Source organism: Macaca nemestrina, chromosome 6, assembly GCF_043159975.1.
Source record: "Macaca nemestrina isolate mMacNem1 chromosome 6, mMacNem.hap1, whole genome shotgun sequence".
Taxonomy (NCBI): domain Eukaryota; kingdom Metazoa; phylum Chordata; class Mammalia; order Primates; family Cercopithecidae; genus Macaca; species Macaca nemestrina.
In genome coordinates this window covers 108,371,770-108,388,608 of record NC_092130.1, presented here as the reverse complement: position 1 = coordinate 108,388,608, position 16,839 = coordinate 108,371,770, and the positions used below count along the sequence as shown (strand labels likewise).

Genomic DNA, 16,839 nt, shown 5'->3' with positions numbered 1-16,839 from the left:
GCACCACTGCACTCCAGCCTGGGTGACAGAGCAAGACCCTGTTTCAAAAACCAAAACAAAAGAGAGAGAGAGAGAGAGAGAGAGATAGGACACTCTGCATGAGGTTAGTCCGAGCTTGCACTGAGTCCCCACTGTGGCTAAGGCTGATGTCAAAGGGTGCAGGGAGAACCTGTGGGGTGTGATGCAGGCCTCCCCAACCCCCGATTGTGTGGTGTAGGTGTCAGCTGCACTTGCAGACAGAGCACTAAGGCCTGATCCCAGGTAGGACCCTCATGGTTTGGATGGGAAAATGTGGGAGATCAGAGATATTGTTAGCCTTCACCTGGAACTTAAATGGCGAAATCCTTTTGTATAGTAGTTATGGGAAGATTTAAGTTGATTTATTTACTGTTTCCACTTGAACAGAAAGAAAAGTGAGATATTGGTCTCAGTTTTGAAGAGTTATTAATTGCCCTCACATGTGCCAGTCAATGTCAGTGCTGTCTGGAGGAAAAGATTAGAAGATCCTGTGTGTTGCCTTTATCAGGAAGACACGTACTGACTGATTGCCTTCCTGATTTTGAATCTGATTTTGCTTATATCTGATTTTGAGTCAAATACTGTGCATTTGCACAAAGACAGCCCTTATGCCCGTATTACTGTAGGAAGATCTTTTGATTGTGCTTTTTATTAAATTAGACTGTCCTCTTGTTTTAAATATTGACCTAGACAAGAATTATGGTGATGTGGCTACATGTCCAGCTGTTAAATGTGGTCTTTAAAATAATTGGAAAAGGTTGTGAAATGCTGAATAACATAGAGAATTATATAACAAACACCTCTCTATCTGACATCTAAAATTAAAGTTTATATTTTGTCATTTTTCTTCAGAGAGTATTTTTCATAAAAGCAACTGGACATTATAAAAAGAAGAAAACTTAAAACATAAAGGAAATGTGACAGGACCAAAAACCCCTCCTCAGTCTTCTGTTCCCTTCTCTGTTCTCCCTCCCAGAAGCAAACACTGTTGTAGATTTGATATGCTCATTTCTAGTTTGTGTTTTTATTTGCTCATGTACATTTTGGAACTTTTTTTCCCCCAATTAGAATAGGTTTTTAGATGTCTACATTGATTCATACAGATTTAGTTCATTCATTTTAAGTGCCAGTTACTATTTCATCTCATGAATATACCAGAGTTTATCCTTTCCCCTAACAATAAACATGTTTGGTGTGTCTAGTTTGGATTTTTGTTTTCACTATTACAAACAATGGTTCAGTGGACATCCATATGTGGATTGCTTGCTGTCTGTAGGTGAGTATGATTGTAGGATCTATGCCAAGAAGCAGAATTGCTGGGTTCTGTAGTATACACATTTTTAAACTTAATGGATATTGCAATAAACTTGTCAAAGTTCTGAATCATTGTATATTTCTACCAGCAGATCTGTTTTCTTTTACACCAACATTTTGAGACTTTTGGATTTTCACTATTCTGATGGGTGTGAAGTGACAACTTTGTTGTTTTACTTTAGTTTTTACTAAATCACACCAAAGAGTTTATGTATCTTTTTATATGTTTAGTGGTCATTTTGAGTTTCATCTATTCTAATTTGTTGGGTCATATATTTTGCCCACTAATTTTATTATTTCCCTTTTTCTATTAACATATATATTTTAGATATTAGAAATATCTTATTTCAGTCTGCTATTTTCTTTAAAATTTACTTATGGTGTCATTTGTCATGTAGAGGATCGAATTTTAATGCAGTTCAATTTGTCAGTCCTTTTTTATGAGTTTTACTTTCTCTACCTATTTAAGAAATATTTTCCTATTTACAGGTCATAAAATATCTTTTTTTCTGAATTTATTTTTTCATTTTTTTTATTTTTTTGAGATGGAGTCTCACTCTCTCACCCAGGCTGGAGTGCAATGGTGCAGTCTCAGCTCACTGCAACCTCCGCCTCCTGGGTTCAACTGATTCTTCTGCTTCAGCCTCATAAGTAGCTGGGACTGCAGGTGCCTGCCACCATGCCTGGCTAATTTTTATATTTTTCACATATTGTAAATACTTTTGTGTTTTGTATTTTTAGTAGAGACAGATTTTACCATCTCAGCTAAAGATAGTTGGCCAGGCTGGTCTCAAACTCCTGGGCTCAAGTGATCCTCCCACCTCAGCCTCCCAGTGTGCTGGGATTACAGATGTGAGCCACCATGCCTAGCCTTTTTTTTCTAAAATTTTAAAGTTGTGTTTTGACATTGTTTTTAATTCATCTGATTTTTGTTTTGAGTATGGTATGAGGTATGGATCAAATTTATTTTTCCAGGCAGAGAGTGAATCTTTGGCGTATCATTTACTTAGTGTGTCTTTTTTTCTTGTTTGTTTCACCACCTACAGTTTATACTACATTCACATTGGTGTTAGGGTCTGTTTTTCAGTTCTCTACTTGCCCCAATCTATTTATTTATGAGTGAATCCCACATGATTTAACAACTGCAGTTTTGTAATCAATCTTGACTTTTGTAGGGCACATCTCTTATTTTTGTTCTTCTTTTATTTAGAATTGATTTAGATATTTTTGGCTATTTATGCTTTTAAGTAAATTTTTAAAATTGTTTCATTTCACCAAAACAAATCTACTTATAATTTTGGTTAGAATTATGGTGGCTCTTGAAATTGGTTTGGGGAGTATTTGAGCCTTTCCTTCTATGTATATGGTATATGTTTCTGTTAATTCTGTATTCATTTGTGCCTATTAAGCTGTTTTACATTTTTCACTATATAGATGTTCTTCATCCTTTTTGATAGATATATCTCTAGATGCCTTATGATTTTTATTGCTATTGTGAATTATATCATTTTTTCTTTAATGTTTTCTAATTGGTTATTACTAGTATATGTAAATACTATTTATTTTTGTTTGTTGATCTCGTATCTAAAATCTCTGAGCTCTTTTAATCAAAAAATAATACATATATTAATAGAATCTCATATTTTAGTAGAGATATTTTATCAACTGCAAATAGAATAGCTTTCTAATTATTTGCTTCTTAATTTTTCTTCTATTATTGCATTAGTGAGGACTTTTAGTATCTTGATAAATCACAGCAATATTATAACGCTTCTTATTTTGTTGTGCAGCATGAGAATTAAATACTGCCTCTTTTTCTTGACTCTAATCTTCCTTCCTGTAATCTGTTAGGCATACATTAAGATTTCTTATTCTGTCCTCTCTGTTGGTAATTACCATTCTACCTTTTTGGTATTTTGACATTCCTTAATATTATACTATATTTAAGTATTAAAATACTGGAGTTTTTGTTGGTGTTAGTACTTTTATTTAAGACACAGGTCAGTGTCTTCATTGGTTCTCTCTCCAATCCCATCACCCCTGTCCTTCCTTGCCTCCCCGTTGCCTTAAACCTGTTACCTTTCCCATAAACCCTCCTTGTTGCACCACCAACAGGACTGGATTGGAGAGTTTTCTTTTGACTAACTCTTCAATTCATTGACATCTTTAGACTATGTAACAGTTTAAGGGGCATCTATATCTTACCACCGATTTTTATCAAATTCAAAGATAGTTAGAAAGCAGTGACACTGAGGAATGAATTAAATGTAGCCCCTGGTTTTGAGGAAGCTGGGTGAAGGCTTGTCACTGAGTGCAATATCACATGAGATAAGTGATTTAAATACAAGAGGAAGAATAACTTAATGAAGACAGTACAGTCCGTGAGCATCTCACATCCTCGGAGTGTGAGTGACAGCAGTGATGGCAGAAGAGAGTGCCATGCTGCCTAAGGGCCCATCATCCTAAAAGTTAGGGAGGCATGCCTGAGACTGTAGGTCATATTGTTTATGGCTCTTTTAGAATTGGGCTTTTAATAGAGCAATAGATTTTGGTTGAAGTAGGTATTTGGAAGTCCCCAAAACATCTCAGCATAGTTAAGGTCACTGAACTTAAACTGATAACTCAGTACCACCTTAAGGAAATGATTTGATGTATTTTATTAATCAGTTAGGACTAAGGAGAGGCTCTTTGGGGTGGTGGTTAAGAGCACAGACCCTGGCCAAATTAGATTTGAATTCCAGCTCCACTTATCAGCTCTGTGACCTCAGACACCTTTTTAAACCTTTTACACATTTATTTTCTCATCTGTAAAATGGGCCTAAAAAAAGCATTTCCTAGGGCTGTTATAAAGAATACAGTAGTTGATACGTGTAATACACAACAGAGTGTAACACATAGGAACTGCTATATGTAACTGCTAACTATCTGAAAAATCATAGATCCACAAGGATATTTGCTCTTTTAGAGAGCAAATTATTGCCTTGCCATTTTATTGAGGCAATAAAAAATGCTATCCTGGCATTTTATTTTTGCCCATTACAGAGGTTCACAATTATGAGAAGTGGTGCTCACAGCTGTAGGTCATGGAATACTCCTTATTCCTTTGTGAGTGTTTCAGGATTAAGAATTAAGGAGTTAAAGACAGAAATCTTACAATGTTTCTTTAAATATCTTTCAGCTGCATAAGATTAGCACATTTTTCTTGGCAAAGATCACCTTTTTAGTTTTTTTTTCTGGAGTATTTTTCGTCAGCAGCCTTTCTTGTTTTTCCTTCCAAACACTTCCTGTGCTTCTATCTTTCTGTCATCTGCCCTTATTCTATTCCCCATGCCTCAGCACTTCCCTCCCACCTCTTCCCAGCCTGAACTTAAAAAAAAAAAAAAAAAGGAAAAAAAAAAACCCAAAAAACAAGTTTGTTCATTGATTGTTTAGCATGCTTCCTTCCTACTTGGCATGCCACTAGGCGTCTAGGACAATCAGGGTGGAAGTGTGCTGACAGCATGGGAAAGGCGCTGTGGATGGCGGCGGCACTTTCATGATGGAGTGGGGATCCCTGGCTGGTGGGCAACAAAATGCAGTGCCTGAGTCTGGTGCTAGGAAGGTCAGCTATGGGGCCATCTGCTCCTAGTCTGGAGTCACTGCTCAGTTATTTTCTAAGAGTTTTGCTCAGGATTTGCCTTATAATTGGGTCACAGTAACTGGAGGCACCTATTACATCCATCTGCTACATGTGATTTATTTAGGTGAAGACAGGGGATCTGAGATATCAACAGTCCCACAAAGTCTGGAGCTCATGGGGACCTGAAGCCCCTATCTAGGCTCTAGTGCTTTCATTCAAAAATGTAAAAAATGCTCAAAATCCCCATGAAATCTATTATGTGGAGTTTATAACTGGAAGTGAATCGGGTCAGTGTTAGAGGTGATAGAAATCAGCAGGTGCTGAGAGCCTTCTCTGTGCCACTAATAACCAATATTTATTAAGTGTTTACTCATGCCAGGGACGTGCTGAATATGGCATAGGCATAATGTATCTCACGGCCCTGTGGAGGTAGCTGTTATCCCCATTTTACAGATGGGGAAGCTGAGGCTCTGCTAGGCATGTAGAGCCAGAATATAAACATCTGTGGATCATTTAGACCTTTTTCACTATGATAGAGTGCCTTCCACACATGCTGTGTGAACCCAACAGGGCAAAGCCTAGCAGTAAACCACTGTGGGGAGCCAAAATGCTGTGTTTTACATTCTCCTGTTAAAAGTAGGTGTTAAAGAGTGCAGAATGACATTATGGCAATGTGACCTAAACATGAATGAGGATGATTTCATTTTCATTTGTTTGAAATATGCAGAGTTCATGTCTTCTGAGCCTCGGGGCTTTTATTAATAAGAGGGAGGGATAAGATGACCTTTCATCCATATACCCCACCCTAGAATTTATAGTGATTACACCCCTAGTAGAAGATGTGATTATTGTTGTGTTATAGATTAACACTGTTCTATTAGGTGTTCAGTATTGTAATGATGATTAGTGTGTATGTGGGCTCTTCATCTGTTTCACATAGGAATCTATGTGGTAAGAAACTGCCAGAAGAGAGAGAGTTGCGATAAATGCTATCCTACCCCAATCTGCAAAGCCAGGCTGCTTCTCCTTTCCTGGTTACCCTGGCCATTCTCTTCATGCCTGCTAGGACAAATGAAACAAGTCAAAACAGCTTTGAGGAGTACAGCACATCCCCTGCTTAATTTAAACACCAATGAAGTCTAATTTTCAGAGCCATATTACTTCCTGGCAATAATTTGCTTTGGGTACAACTTACAGCTATGTTGAAAATTTTATTTTGCCTTCAGAAAACTGGTTTACCTTTAGATTTCCACCCCCCCCCCACCCCACATTTCCCTGTGGAAAATTGGTTCTCTTAATTTAGGTACCTTGTAATTTCACTCATTAAAAAATGTGTGCCATGTGATATCATTAGATTTTTTTTCTACACTGAAGGGACATAGTGGGCTGACATATGTGCTGCAGTATAATTGTGCTGTGTTTTTGGAGCTCCGGTCAGTAATTACATCCATAAACTTATTGTCTATGGTAAAATATGTTAACTGGTCTTTGACATAAAATTCATTAATTTGAATCAATATGTAATGTTTCAAAATGCTCTAACAGAAGATCATTGACCGACGGATGTAATATAGTCTGAGACCACACATTTCTCTGTGAACAGCAGTCAAGGTAAATGTTTTCTAAATAGTTTGTCAATGCCATGATTTCCAAAACACACATATTATCAAGGCTACAAGAAATTTGAACTATGACATGAGCCCAATAATTGAATTTACTCATCTATAAAACAGAGTATCTTAGATATTTTTGATCTTTGTAAAATTGAACTAGCTTTCAGGCAGGGTCTTGGAATTTCAGACTTCAGATCCCCGCGCCTGATTACCGATATGGATTCTGAGGTCCAGGAAGGCTGAGTGACTTGGCCCTGTATATACCACCAGTTTGTGGCCAGGGGGAGAATTGCATCAGTTTCTCTTCCCACTATCCCTCGGAGAACTTCCTTCTCCGTGGAATCTGAGTGGATTCTGTACAAAATGGCTTTTCTACTTTCCTCATGTTGAATAACTTTAAAAGGTAAATTGAAGTATAACAGGGTTGGGAAGTAAATTTGAACTCAAGGTAAGAATTGCATCAGGAATCCAATCCCAGGGTTTTCTTTTGACTTGAGACTGCAGACCTACAAAAATTACAGTAATGTGAAACCTTGACAAAAGAAAAATCCCAGTGATTAGATATGTGGGCTTCACAGATAATATCTAGTTCACCCCTTCAGCATTTCTGGGAAGTGAGAGCCAGAGGATAAAAACTACTGTGCAGCTTCCCTGCTCAAAGTGTTTGCCTCTCCTCCCATCAGACCCATAGGCACGTCCACAGTGTTTGTTTCTAAAATAGCACATTTTTGAAGGTGAAAAACACTTGCTCTTTAAGAAACTGGGACTGGGCAGAGAAGGAACAAGGGAAGGAGTCACTGTGGTTGCAGCTGCCTTTGACCCAGTGGTTGTGCAGGTGCCTTCTGGCTTCGGTCTGACCTGCAGATCGCTTTGTACCTTTCCCCATATCTCCCTCCTCCTTGTTTCTCTCTTTCTCCTCCCACCCGTACCTCTTTCCCTTTTCCTTTTCCTCTCCCCATTTTTCATGCTTTCTTTTCTTCCCTCTGTACCCTTCCTTCTTCCTTTTTCTTTCTCCCACCTCCTCAGCTGCCACACGTCAGCCCTCTGGTGTCTGGTTGGGTTCAGCCCCACGGGGAGTCCTGGCAGGAGACAGGAGACGAGAAGGAGGTAGAATAAGAGAATGTGATCGAAATCATTGCTCCCTGGCTCCCTGCTGGTGACTTTAGCATTGGATGGCTGAATGCTTTACTGAAAAAGGAAGGACACCTGTCAGGTGACCTCTTCTCTTTTAGGTTCTGGAAGCAGCTTCCTCTCTTTTCCTCTTCAGGCCTTGGGGTGGAAAAAGAGCCCCACTCCTTTTTAAGTAATCCCTTCATCAAATTATTCTCAAGCCACCCAATGTGAGAGTTTGATCTGTGTTTTGCAGGAATCGTGACTGAAACACTGAGTACGGTTGAGCTGATGATGAGTAACTATGCATCCCACACACACATACACTCTTGCTTCACTGATTGGTTTAATAAATATTTATTGAACACCTACTAAGTGCCAGGTAGAGAACAGATGAGACAAAGTTCCTGGCTTTGTGGAGCTTACAGAAAGACAAACACATACATATACAGTATTACGTCAGGTGATAATAAATGTTATGGTGTAAAGGAAGATGGAGAAAAGGAGCGATGGGTGCATCCCTCTTTTAGAGGAGGGGACATTTGAGCATTCCTGAATGAAGCATGGGCATTCTTTGCAAAATACTTAAGGGAATGTTTTCCAGTGAAGGGAATCCCAGAGATCCTGAGTTGAGAACGTGCTGGGAGGGCTCTGGGAACAGCACAAAGACGAGTGTGGCTGCAGTGAAGTAAGAGCTGGGAGCCGGTGAGCCATAGGAATCCAGACAGGCCGCCAGGCTGGACCCAGAGAGTAGAGGGAAGGGCAGGGGAGGTTTGGGAGGAAAGTGACATGGGTTATCTTATGAGGGCATCTTTGCATATTACGGCATCTGCCCTTGGTGGAATACAGAAAGCAAAAGTAACAGAAGAGAGAGATGAGGCTATTGCTGGAATCTGCATGACTCAGATGGCGTTGTGGGTTGAATTATGTCCCCCCGAAAATACATGGAATTCCTTACCCCCAATACTGCTGATGGGATGAAGACACAAGGAGAAGACAGCCATCTAGAGGCCAAAATGAGGCTTGGAACAGTTTCTTCCCTCAGCCAGCAGAAGAACCAACCCTGCCAACATCTTCATGTTAGACTTCTGGCCTCCAGAGCTGTAAGACAGTTTCTGTTGTTGAAGTTCTCCAGTTTATGGTACTGTGTTACAGCAGCCCCAGCAAACTGACACAGATGGCTTAGATGAGGTTGAGGACAGTAGAAGTAAGAAAGGGCTGAATTAGTAATATATTATGAAGTTAAAACCAGTAGGATTTGCTGAGGCATTAGACATAGGAGCAGTGCTAATTGTTTGGCTCATGAGAGAGAACAGGAGAGAGAAACTGAGATCAAGGGTGAGACAGTAATGTTGACCGCTGAGTCATTAGAGCCACTGGGTAGATGGTAGTTCTCTTTGCTGGAGATGACAAACACTGAGGAAGGTGGATTTGGTGGGCAAAGGTCAAGAATTGGCAAGGGACATGTAAAATTTGCAATCCCTGTTTGACATCTCAGATAGTTGGAGATGTCAAGGAGATGTGACGGAGTCATACATGCCAGCTATGGTGACCATCACACTCTACCGTTGCTGCCTCTGAAACTATAAAGCTTGGACCACTCATTGCCACTGAGGGCCATGCTTTAGAACTGGTTTTTCAGAGGTAGGGTGGGCACCACTGGTTGCACACAGGATTACACTAGTTAATACACAAATAGTTTTAATTTAGCATTTAATATTTTTAAATATGTATAAGGAAAAATGCATATTACAAAGACACATTTTCAAGATATCATTACATAGGCCATCATTAAAATGAAAGTATTTAAGTTTTTTTTAAAAGTCATCTACTTAAATAAAACTATTAAGAAAATAGCACATGTACTATATGTAATAGTACTTGTAGTGCTGCATGGATATGGGAAAAATTAATAAATGATTGAAAGTTTGGGACACAACTTAAAGCATTTATAATGATGAATTTTCTAGCCCTGTCTCATCACAATCTAAAGACCACTTTCTTAGGGCTGTTTTTAACTACAAGTCACATCATCAATTCAGTAAGTAAAGATGAGCATTTGTTTGAAAAATCTGGAAATAGGCCGGGCGCAGTGACTCACGCTTGTAATCCCAGCACTTTGGGAGGCCGAGGCGGGCGGATCACTTGAGGTCAGGAGTTCAAGACCGGCCTGGCCAACGTGGTGAAACCCCATCTTTACTAAAAATAAGAAAATTAACCGAGCATAGGTGGCGCATGCCTGTAATCCCAGCTGCTTGGGAGACTGAGGCAGGAGAATCGCATGAACCCTGGGGGTGGAGGTTGCAGTGAGCCTAGATCGCACCACTGCACTCCCGCCTAGGTGACAGAGTGAAACTCCATCTCAAAAAAAAAAAAAAAAAAAAAAGGAAATAGAGTACATTGCTGGTAATTGCTGCCAAAAGTATTGGCAAGTATTGTTTCATGATGTAAAATATGAACGTTACGGTGAAAAAAAGTAGCTGCTGTCTTAGGGTCTGCATTTCAGTGATGGTGGTATCCCATTTTGGTGACTCACTTCTCAAGCTAATTTGAAAAGTCTGAGTTTAACCGGACTTTTCTGGAGATGAAGGAAAATGATCTCTTCTCCTTACAAGGTTATTAATAATAGAAATTTCATAAATTGTGATTAGTTTTATGGGTTTTTAGAAGCCTATGATGTCATAATTGAAAATGTGCTCTACTTCTAAACGGCACATTTCTTTGATGTTCATTTGGGTTTCTGATCCCTATTTTGATATGCTTGATAATGGTTAAATCTCCCTGTCTTACAGATTCTATCAATTGATTTATTTTCATGGAATATTTTTGACTTTGCATAATCCTATATGGCTTTATTTATGTTCAGGGGTCCCTTTAATAGTGCCTATTTGTAATAGCTTTGTTACATTTAAGTATAGTGTTTAGTAAGAGCTTTGGTTGGGGGTGAGATATAAACTATCTCAGAGGTGAGTAGATAAATTTATTCTTCTCTGAAAATGCATGTGATTCTTTTCAGAATTAAAACTCTTTTTTTTGTTTGTTTTTGTTTTTTCTTTTGAGCCAGGGTCTCACCCCATCATCCAGGCTGGAGTGCAGTGCGTGATCACGGCTCACTGCAGCCTTGAATTCCTGGGCCCAAGTGATTCTCCTGTCTCAGCCTCTCGAGTAGCCAGGACTATAGGCGTGGGTTACCACGACAGGCTAGCTTTTTTTTTTTTTTTTTAAGTAGGTCTTCTCATGTTGCCCAGGCTGGTCTCAAACTCCTGAGTTGAAGACATCCCCCGACTTCAGCCTTCCGAAGTGCTAGGGTTACAGGCGTGAGCCACTATGCCCAGCTAATTTGAATGAATCTTTTGAATGGACTTTTAAGAAGCAGGCTGGTGGGCCTTCAAATACTTGTATGCTCCGATATATGATTTTCTGGTTTTCTAGGCTAGAAATGCCTAATGAAAGATTTTTTTTTTAATGGAACTAGTGCTAAAATTATAGATATACTTAGTTTTAAATTTTCCTTATGCTTCTCATTTTGATATAGAATAACTTATACCTGATTTAAAGAATTAGGCTTTTATAAATTGTCTGATGTTAGCAACTAAATTCACTGGGCACCCATTATTTCATGCCTGATACATTGTTTTCCATAGAGCATTCTTGTAAATATGTTTACACGATGCAAATTAAGCTAAAGTACTAAGCTATCAGATCTGTAATGTTAGGGGAACAATAATTTATTTAAAAAGTATGATGTGTAGTATTAAGGAATATTTATAATTTCTAAAATGACTTAATAGGAGAAGGCTTGGTAAAAGCAATTAGCATAGAGATGAAATATGTCTCATTAAGTTTCTTCATTATGCACATGTCAACTCTTCTTTTATTAGTCTCTAAGAGTTTATTTACATAACTGAGGGTTGCTTCTTTTATTAATGATAGTTATCCCAGCAAAATGATTTTGGTTGGGTTCACCTAAGCAATAGAATGTGCTTCTCTTTCCACAAAACTAATGGTGAGGAATCCACCCCTTCCTCAGCCAGCTCCCCTTGCAGTGAAGAGCCCTATTGGCATATGCAAATAAGCCATTCAGTTTAGAGCCCTGTGGGGCTTGCCCAGGTCTAATTTGTTATTTTGCTGATGTTGATGGCATTAACCAGGAGGTAAGTGATAGCAGGAGACTGATGTCTCAGTCTGGAATGACAGTACCAGAGTCTGAAGGCTGTCATTTAGAAAGAGAAACGGATTCTTAAAATTTGGGAAAATGAAGTCACAGATTTTGCCTTTAGTGTTGAGTGACATAATTTAATGTTCTCCTGAACACGGAAAGCTGTGTGAACAAATCTGTTATATGGGATCGTGAATTCCTTATGATATCACTTATGAGAGCCCTGTTTGCTTTTTCAAAACTGTATAAAGTATTACATAATCAAACTGATACAGCTGTACTTAAATGACTAAGTTCAAAGGTTTAGAATTTGTACCTTTCTTGGATGTGTCATAGGATCTGGTAGGTAGCAAGACTGGGAATAGGGAAAGAAAAATATTTTCAGGTAGTATCTCCCTAAAGTGAAGAAGCAGGCATGTTCAACTTCTAAGGAATTAAATTCTTCTCAAAGGTTACCATCTTGGATCTAACTATGTGCACCTTTCCACAAAGTCTCAGTGTCACCAAACTAACTAACTAACTCTCTCCCTCTCTCTATATATGCATACAAATAACCATCACAAACCTTTTTTTTTTTTTTTAAGCAATAGAATACCAAGTGACTAGTTCATTGAAAATTAAGGTTAGTTTAAGGTATGAGTCACATGGAGAAAAACTTGTGGTGAGCTGTTTACAGTTCCTTTATTTTCACTCCATATGTAATTTATTAAATGACTTTAATCCTCCAGGCTCTTCCTTGTTTCTATGAAGATGTATTACTGGAATCTCTGTGTAAATACATTGATTATTTCATGGCCCTATTTGTTCATTGCGAGCAGACTATTGTTACAGATTTATTGTACTTGAAAATAAATTAGATAAAATGGACACTGGGTTTCAAAAACCTAACCCTTGAAGGATGTGCTTGCTCTCTTTAAACCAGTCTCCTACCTACTGGGAGTTTAAGATTCAGATCCTGGGTTTAATATCAACATCTGCCCCCTGCTGAGTTCATGGCACAATTAGCTAATTAAAAAATAAAGTAACATTTTCATCTTGGAGTCAGAAGAAGAACAATAAACCACAGGCCCAGGATTTAGTTAATTTGCACATTGACTGTAATTGTGTATTTAATGCTGAGGTTAATTTTTTCCCGATGAGTGGGAGCCTGGCACTGTGCTTTGGAACTCTTAAATCAGTTGTAACCATTCCATAGGGAAGGTTAATAAGGGTGATTAGTTATTCAGATAGATTAATGAGGATAATTATTTATTTACATTTGATAACTTTTAGGTGGGGAAAAAGCTTTAAAACCACCTTCTGATAAACCATTAAGTTGAAAGGAGCACTTTCACATCAAACTAAATAAATAATCCACAATGCTTTTTTTCAAACACTGTATTTCTCATGTGAAAACTCCTGATTCTATGGACATGGGAAGACATGCTCGGGTTTTTGCTTGGTTTTGTTTTGTCCAATAGTCAGTAAGTCAATGGAAAGATTCTCTGTTCTTAAAGCTTTGGTACATTTTCTAGGTCAGCAGAGTTTCAAGACTGTTTCCTTGTATTTTTTTCCCAGAGAGGGTAGAGAAAGAATGCATGTTGGCAGGGCGGTTACTAGGAAAAACATAATCCTGACTGGCAATCTGCTACTTAGAACATTTCCTTTTTGAAAGGTAAGCATTATACTGTGAATGCCGAAGCAGTGATTGTTGGCAACTCAAGTGGGTGTGATTGATACACGTCTTAAAAGTAATAGAGCTGTTATTCCTAGAAGAAGAAGAAAAAGAATACTTAAGTATTGTAATATAGAAATTGCATTTTTATCTAAGGAGGTCTTTTCACCCTCCTCTGTTAAGAGAGCTGAGCAAATGCTAGCCCTCATATGAGGGTCATTTCGCTGCTGATGTTGGCTCTCACTTGCATGGGGCCTTTAAGCCCAGGGATTTTGTGAGACCATCTCCTGGTTGCTTTCATCTCCCTTTCCCTGGAGTTGATGCTCACAGTGGGTGGTACTTGCTTCTTAAGTTCTTGTTCACTGTTGTCCAGCTCTGAGAGATGGAGAAGTAAAACTCTATACCATTAATGAGGCCCCATTCCAGACTTCCCTTTTAAATATAGTACCTTGGGTTGTATGTTTGTGTGTTTGGCATGGAATGAATAATAGGAAGGTGTTACGCCTTTCCATGTGACCCATATGTCCAATATGTATACGAGGACGTTAACAGGATTGGTCTTTGGAGAGACTACTCTTTTACATAGGTTTAAATTACAAACGTAATGCTAAATCTCTGTTTCAGCCAATAAAATATAATATGCATTTAGGGGCAGAGTTTATGGTGGCTGTCAGACACCATGAATTCTGCCAGGATGACAGAGAGAGAAGCTTCTCAGGCAGGACACTTGTCATGGTTTGGAGGAAGATTGTGATTTCCACATCATTTTGTTCATATCTAAATGGGTGGCAATTCTAACCCTAAGAAGGCTCTGCAGTACTTTCTGTTATTTCAGAAAGATGGACTTCATATTCAGAGAAATCATGTTTCAGTTTCCCTTAGTGTTTTTGAAATAGAGACAACTATCAAATAATAGAAAAATGAAGATCTGATGGGAAATATCTTAATACTGGGTTGTGTTTGTGACTTTATTACACACATGCTCATACAAGTTTGTTTATAACAAAATAACTTGCACATCACATGTGCTTTTGTGGGGTAGAATGTGTCTTGTGTTTTTGTTGTTGATGTTTAGCTGAAACAAAATACAGTGCCGTTAAACACTGTCCCTCTCCCTTTTCTGACCATTTCTCCATCATCCCACACCCCACCTTCTCCCTTCCCACCTCTCGTTCACTCCCCATCTTCCATTCACTGTCAGGAAGGGCAGCCTCCGAAGAGCCATTTCAACTCAGCCCGACATCGCCAGAGACTAGTGGACCCAGCTACTTCAAAAGTGAGTGTGTCCCGTTGCCCTGGGCAGCGGGTGTGCATGGCGGCACGGTCCCGCTGTGGTAAACAGGGTGTGGGGTTTTATTTATGCTGGTATATTCCAGGGTTTTAGAATATGGATATTGAGAGGAGTCAAAGTCTTCTCTATCAAATCAAGACCATGCACATCAGTGGTATTCTGGTAAGTGTTTAACAACCAGTCCTGAAAACAAAGTAAATCCCTGATGGTAGCATCTGCTGGTTTCCCTGGTGTAGATACTCCCACCCTGGCCAATTTCCAGTACCAGTGTGACATCACTGAACTCAGAGCTGGAAAGAGAGGCCCAGTGGAACACTGTTGTGTAGTTGTATTATGTGGTTTTCCCACCGTATAAATACAATTGACGTAAACCGTCGTAAAACATAGCAAACTACATAGGAAGTGTATCAGTTTTAAGTATCTGTTACCCTTGTTTTCAATATAAGATATTTACTTTAAATTTAGACATTTTTAATTCACAATAATGGCAATTTTTAACAAGTGGCTTGGAAAGCTCCTGAAAATTTACCAGGCTGGGATGGGTTGTCTTCAGGGCAGCAGTTATATATTTTACATACATGTTGAGAATAGTCTTAAGCCAATTATTGGTCATGCCCAATTCTTTTTAATAGTTAGCAGTAGCCAAAGAAAAGTGGCTGAAGTTTTGTGTGAGGATTTGCTCATCCCACGCAGCTCAACTAAGTCTCAGGCCAGTTCTGTGTAACAGACTTTTATTAAACAGTTATTAGCAAATAGGTTTGAAGCATTCATGAAGCCTGTCCCATAAACTCAATGAAGTTCCAGCTTTCTGGCTTTTTTAAGTGCTCCAGTCAAATTTTTCTGGACAGTTCCACTCCAGGTCAACGTGTCAACTTTCCAGAGGCAGGATTCTCTCACCTTTTTAGTGGGCACCAGGGAGTGGGCATCCTGTGACCCAGCTGCTGGACATAAGGCTATTTAGCAACTGAACATCAGATGTCCTGAGGGTACGAACTGTAGACATCCCTAGATTCTCATGCTCTGTTCATACAAGGGTGGAAAATTTTGCCAATTCACTTATCTTAAACACCACTAGTTTCATTGATGGAAACCTGTTATTAAACATCTGCCACGTGAGCAGCAAGCCACTGATTTTGATTTCACCAATGAAAATCCATTTGAGTATGCCAATTAGCAAAATCTCTGGTATTGACTAAGACACAGATGCCTCTGATACAATGCTAGTTTACCACCCTGGGGAAGTCAATTCTGATTAGGACCACTGACTGTGTATAGGATATAAATTTTTTTTTTTTTTTTTTGAGTCAGAGTCTCACTCTGTCACCCAGGCTGGAGTGCAGTGGCGTGATTTCGGCTCACTGCAACCTCCACCCCCTGGGTTCAAGTGATTCTGCTGCCTCAGTCTCCCAAGTAGCTGGAACTACAGGCGCCTGCCACCATGCCTGGCTAATTTTTGTATTTTTAGTAGAGATGGGGTTTCACCATATTGACCAGGCTGGTCTAGAACTCCTGACTTCAAGTGATCCACCTGCCTCAGCCTCCCAAAGTACTGGGATTACAGGTGTGAGCCACCACACCTGGCCAGGATGTAATTTTAATCCATAAATATATTACATTGCCTATGCTGAAGTGTTTGAAACTAGACTGCAGATGTCATAGCTCTTTGTCACATTTATTAAGTGTCTAGGGCTTCCCTTCCCGCCGAGCCCCAGACAACTCGCTGTAGCTCAGTAGCGTTGAGATGAAGTCATGGGAGTTCTGTTGATACATGAAGGAAAAAACAGACTAGCTTTGAATAAGTCATATGGTTTCATCATGTAACATGTGAATTTTGCTAACGTAGAGCACAACTCAGAGTACGGCGGGGCCTTCTTGGACCCTGCCTAAGATTTTTCACTAATGAGGCACTAAAATACTGGGTGCATTAAGTACATCTACTGTTACACACAGCGTGCACCTCTTGATTGGTGGTATTTTAAGGACTCAGCTCAGCATGTGCTTTTGCTCCCCCTCTTTCTTTTGTCCTGTATTCGTTTCATTCTGTTTTGGCATTTGCAGAAA

General features: G+C 39.2%; 1 protein-coding gene across 20 annotated transcripts in view; it reads left to right on the top strand.

The window, feature by feature from the left end:
* LOC105475214 (microtubule associated serine/threonine kinase family member 4) overlaps positions 1-16,839 on the top strand; it is a 577,292-nt gene that overhangs the window by 256,315 nt on the left and 304,138 nt on the right. For 12 of the 20 annotated variants that reach the window (XM_011730296.3, XM_011730295.2, XM_011730299.2 and 9 more), the window contains one exon: positions 14,689-14,763. The exons of the other annotated variants lie outside the window; for them this stretch is intronic. In XM_011730296.3, the coding sequence (XP_011728598.2) occupies positions 14,689-14,763 (75 nt within the window). The remainder of the gene's footprint in view (positions 1-14,688; positions 14,764-16,839) is intronic. 20 annotated transcript variants of the gene reach the window in all.